Genomic DNA, 6,000 nt, shown 5'->3' with positions numbered 1-6,000 from the left:
TGCAACATCTAAATGAGATAATACAGGGATACCAAATGATTTTTGATTTTAAAAACTGAAAATAAACAGAGCATCACATCTCACCAAATCAAGCCTTGTAAAGGTTTATATTTAATGAGCAATCAAAACATCTCTTTTACATATCCCCTTTCCTCTGCTAGTGTATGGGGCCTTTGTTGCTTCTTCAATTCCAATAATAATATTTCTGTCTAGAGAAGAAGGACCTTATGTCAGTGGCCTTCTTGGAGACAAGAAAAGTTATTGAATTGTGAAATTGTGAAGAAAAAAAAATTAAAAACCTGAAAAATCGGAAATTTGGCAACCCTAATAACCGGAGAAAATGCTCACCCTTTGGCACTCGACCAAGCCCTCGACAAGAAGGACAAGGTACACTGTCTTTGAAAAGTTCCTCATACCCTTCAGCCGAGGTGTTACCATTGTCAAGGACATTTGTATTGAGATTGCGGAGACTGTCGTTGCTTGCAGAGCTGTTCCTCTTGGAAAGAAGTCTGGTGTCCTCCCCTGATGAGGGGTTGGCCATTTTGTTGTTGGCGGGGGTGGGAATAGGACCTGGTAAAGAGAATAGTAATTAAGTGACAGTCATAATTAAAGATCAAATAGCATTTCTGAAAAGTTAGACAATGATGATGATGATGATGATGATGATGGTGGTAATGATAATAATAATAATGATGATATGATGATGATGATGATGATGATGATGTTATATGGCATCCTCAGTCTTTTTTATACAAGCTACTGCATTATCATCATCATCATCATCACCCTCCTCCTCCTTCTCATCATCATCATCATCATCACCCTCCTCCTCCTTCTCATCATCATCATCATCATCACCCTCCTCCTCCTTCTCATCATCATCATCATCATCGTCATCAGCAGCGGCTGCTACAGTAGCACAAGATGCATGAACAAGATTCATCATTAGGCACACACTATTCCTGACAGATAAAGAAACGACCAAATTGGTGGGATTCACAGCAAACAATTTTTTATCCTCTCTAAAACAAGTTAAGTCTCACATCGCCATTCAAAATTCACCCCTCTGAGTTAACTATAGAAAGAACGAAATTGACGTCACTCAGCTCTTTGTTATTGTTTTTAGCCAGCCATTTTTATGAGTAGTTCTCACTAAATTATATCAATCAGACGATAAACGTTTAAGGTTACACTTCGTTTTGTGTGTTATATCCGGCTGGAGGGTGTTATGAGCTTTTTGGAAAAATGCATAGCATCAATTGGCTACCGATAAGCTGATGGTGGCCACATTTCAAATGGAAAACTTGCCAAACATAATACACAAATCAATCTGCAAAAGTTACCATCACTCAATAATAATAATAATAATAATAATAATAATAATAATAATAATAATAATAATAATAATAATAATAATAATAATAATAATAATAATAATAATAATAATAATAATAATAATAATAATAATAATAACAATAATAATAATAATAATAATAATAATAATAATAATAATAATAATAATAATAATAATAATAATAATAATAATAATAATAATAATAATAATAATAATATTAATAATAATAATATATTTGTTGAGCGCTCTTCCATATCACGAGGAAGTGCTCAGAGCGCTTTACAGGGGCACCAACAATTGAAGAGTGGTTTTCTAAAACTGCCTAACTCTGTTTTTCCTCATTTTGAGGCAGTGAGGATTATTTCCCCTAAAATGAATGCCTCATTCGGTCTATTATTTTATTATAATTAAACTTCAAATTGACACAAATCTGGGGCATTTCTTGTGCCAAATGATGTTTAAAATAAAATGTAGGCGTTTCAATTTATCTCGTGGATGGAAAATCTAAAAAATTAGGAAAAATCGACTTAACCAGTTTTGGAAAACTTTCCTTCAATTCAATTTGGAAAATAACACAAGTCCTAAGATGCTTTTAAAACATATCTCAACTACCTACATCTTTATCTTTTTCTCTCTCTTACTCTTTGACTGCCTGTATTTATATATATTTATTTATTATATAATGTATCTGATTTATAATTTTTCATACACTAGTAAAAAGCCCGAAATTTCGCGGGGAAAGAACTATTTTCATTCGATACTGCCTGAATCATTTTCTTGATTAGCTTGATTACGATTAGATGCACACTTTAATCGATGTGCTTGTCGTCGCTACCATGCTTTATTCGGCATGATATTAGTTTATCAGTCAGTAGATATCAATATCAATAAGTCACAAGTCTTTACCACGCTTGACTTGGGAGGCCTTCCGAAAGCTCCTACAAAGGGAAACAACTTAAATAATATTCCCTCAACTAACCCCAAGAAAAAGTAAAACCTAGACTACCTTTAACTAAACCTAATAGGAAAATAAACACCCTAGCATTATGACTAACCCTAATAGAAAAAAAAAACCCTCGGACTGCTTTGCAATACCTTTCAATATGTATTTCACAAATTAAAATCGCGGCCGAGAATCAAAACAATGGTCAAATTAGGAAATTTTAAACTTTCACGAATCTATCAAGGTTTGTTCTAGAGTTTTTAAAATGCCTCTTTATGGTGACAAATTGAATAAATAAACGCCTGACAAAAGATCTACGGTGAAAATATAAATTGAAAGAATACTGGGGATGTAGGAGCTTTCAGAATGTCTCCCCCCTAGCACCTTTACTAAGACTTATGACTAACTCTAATAAAAAATAAAATCCTCAAAAATCTATATGAAGACAAATTGAATAAATAAACGCCTGACAAAAGATCAACAGTGAAAATACAAATTGAAAGAATACTGGGGATGTAGGAGCTTTCGGAATGTATCCCTTTTACCTAACTTATGTGAGGTCCAATGAAAATCTGAAGCAGACGCGAAGAATATCAAGTTTGTTCGGGCTAGAAGCTAGACAGATACAATTGACAGTTTGCCCACGTTTAATTAAATATTTCCCAGGACAATAATTATTACATCGATGGCATAAAAACGACCGTAATATCAGCAGTAATATTAGTTGACGTTGTTAATCGGTGAAACTTGTTTAAAATTTGTGTAAATCCGAATACTTTCATGTGATCAAGTGAATAAAATCACTATGAATGCCACGATTGCTGAAAAATGCCAACACACACACACATGTATACACCATACACAACACTCATACAAACACACACACACACACGCACACAAACAAACATACACGCAATTAGAACATACTACTACATAACAACACTGATCACCGCTAAATCAACAACACAACGGAAGTAATAATAATACTTGATGTCCTAAATAGATGACGCAAACTGGCAACTTTTTACAGTGACGAAATTGGTTGATTTTGAGAGTGTTAGTGTTAGTGTCGTCGGTACGTATTTTATGATATCTGTGTGACTCAACGAACTTTCAAACTGACTTTAAATTATAAAAGGAAATCAAGTTATCTGTTTATCTATCTGTAAAAAATACATTTCTAATTTTCAAACCTTCCAATAGAGTTGTGCGCCGTATCGTTTTGGTTTTTTTTTGTTTTTTTTTATTGACTCAAATAAGTACAATGTTCTCCAAAATGCTATATTTTTAAAAGAAAGGATATGCCTATCCAAATTAATTATTTCAACATGTTAACAGAGAGAGAAATGGTGCAATAATGTTTGTCCATGCGGGCTCTATGTAAAGTTAATTGAAATTAGTTGCGGTTATTATTATAGTCACTATCCGTAATATGAGGGAAAATGGCGTTTGTAACAAACGAAAAAATCTAATAATAGTATGCTGTTTTTGAAGCACCCATACGGTCTAGTGTCCCATTCAATATAATATTCATCATTTTACACAATGATAGATATTTGAAATCATACGGGTTAGATTAAAAATATCTTCAAAATTATAAATAAGTATAGTACAATTGATTCGATTCCACCATACACTCCAGCACGGCTTCCTCGAACTACTCCGCCCACTCCTCGGGACATGTTTGAGGAAACCGTAGTTCAGGGAAACCGTGCCTTGTTGTCAAAACGACTTATGGGGAGGAAATGGGGGGGGGGGGGGGGGGGGTAAGTGTGTCTCAGCAGTATAGTCTTGGCATCGAACCTGAAAGATACCCAGTTCGAATAGCCACTTCTCCCTAATTCAATTTGCGTTGCTGCGCTGCTGCTGACACGAGGGTTATTCCAGTCTTCCCTGGGTTAGACCCTAAGACAAATTTCCACTTGAGGATGAATAAAGGGAACGATGTTATTAATTTAATTTATTGATAAGTTTAGGGCCATAATTTAACACATGACTTGTTGCAAGGGATTGGTGCGTTTGTGTGTATGTGCGCGGGGGAGGGGGGGGGGCTGTATAAGAACATCCATTTACCGTCGTAGCAAACCATTGGCAAATCATGGCGCATGACATTGAAATTAGAACAAATGGTGAAATGATACGAATAAGCAGAGTGGTGTCGGTTATGAGAAATCGCGATGGTACCCATCGCACGCGATTCAAGTGAGATAATGTATATAAAGCGCCTTACCCTATGACAGATTTTTCATGATCACTTAACTTTTGCGCCAAGACGAGACACCGTACGGTGAGCCACCGAGTTACACAACACATTGCTCGAAAGCGATATCTAAATCATTTCTGATTGCTTAAGTGTGGTAGCTTTTAGTTATGAGAGATCAATATGACTTGCTGCTAACTATGAAATAATGAGTCATAACGACAGTGTAATAATACACAGATGGTGGTGTTGATAACCTCTTAAAAAGACCCCCCCCCCCCCCCCCAAAAAAAAAAATGTGACAATGGCACACATAATCAATCAATCTCATTTCGCTCATTCAACACCTGACACTGCCGACAAAAATATATATTTATTTCTCTAAAGGAAAAAAAAAATAATCTTAATTATTCTGTTTGCCCGCATCCACCCCAACAATGGGCGTTATTTTTCTATTTGTGTCATTCAAAGCATGGTAAAGCCATCGGTTGGTTGTCTTCATAAGTGTCCACATCATAATATAGCGGAATAAGCTGGGCTTACCATACGCGCGTAATAATAATAATAATAATAATAATAATAATAATAATAATAATAATAATAATAATAATAACAATAATAATAATAATGATAATAATAATAATAATAATAATAATAATAATAATAATAATAATAATAATAATAATAATAATAATAATAATAATAATAATAATAATAATAATAATAATAATAATAATAATAATAATAAAATCCATGGAAGGTTGAGCCTATATAGAGGACTCAACACCAGACTTGAATATCAATAGACCATCGCCTGCCTCCGTGGTATTTCTTACATGTGATTTCATTCATCCATTCATCCCATGACCTGATGATCGTCGGGGGGATACACGAGATGCAGCACTCACCGCTTTCCGCCATTCTTCTCTATTATTGGCGTTCTCCAAGAGTTAATGTCCATGACTCCCAGCCGTATAGTAAGATGGAAAGTACCAGTTCTTTGTACAGTTTAATTTTTATTGCGAAATTGATTGGAGTTTTCCATATTTTTCTCATTAGTAATGTTGTTGACATTCCTATTCTTGTCTTAATCTCAGTTGTACTGGTACCGTCCTTGGTTAGCAGAACACCCAAGTATTTAAATGTTGACACTCCCTCGAGTTTATCATTATCGATTGGAATTTCTGCATGTCCATCATTTCTGCTGTTTACCAGTATCTTAATACTTTTCTATATGTATTTCCATGCCGTACTGCATTGCTTTATGTGCAAGTGAGTTAGTTATATCTTGTAGTTCTTGTTCGCTTTCAGCCATGAGGTCTATGTCGTCAGCAAAACACAAATTACAATTTTCGTCCGCCAACTGATAAAGAGGTTTGATGATTTTCGAGAGCTTCGCTCATAATTTTCTCTAGGAAGACGTTGAACAGGTATTGGGGAGAGTGTGCAGCCCTGTCTGACGCCCACATGTGCCTGGAAGAACTCGCTAAGCTCGTTGTTGTT

The 6,000-nt window shown here is 34.9% G+C and overlaps 1 protein-coding gene across 2 annotated transcripts in view; it reads right to left on the bottom strand.

The window, feature by feature from the left end:
- Nucleotides 1-6,000, bottom strand: part of LOC144965486 (transmembrane protein 106B-like) — a 49,906-nt gene that overhangs the window by 10,953 nt on the left and 32,953 nt on the right. For both annotated transcript variants that reach the window (XM_078900870.1, XM_078900869.1), the window contains exon 2: nucleotides 349-570. In XM_078900870.1, coding sequence (XP_078756996.1) covers nucleotides 349-541 — 193 coding nt within the window. In that variant the 5' untranslated portion in view covers nucleotides 542-570. The remainder of the gene's footprint in view (nucleotides 1-348; nucleotides 571-6,000) is intronic.

The sequence above is a fragment of the Berghia stephanieae genome, chromosome 2 (genome assembly GCF_034508935.2).
Source record: "Berghia stephanieae isolate SIO BIC M18660-M18661 chromosome 2, UCSD_Bste_1.3, whole genome shotgun sequence".
Lineage (NCBI taxonomy): Eukaryota > Metazoa > Mollusca > Gastropoda > Nudibranchia > Aeolidiidae > Berghia > Berghia stephanieae.
The sequence above is the reverse complement of the archived record's forward strand: the minus strand, read 5'-3'. Positions and strand labels throughout refer to the sequence as shown.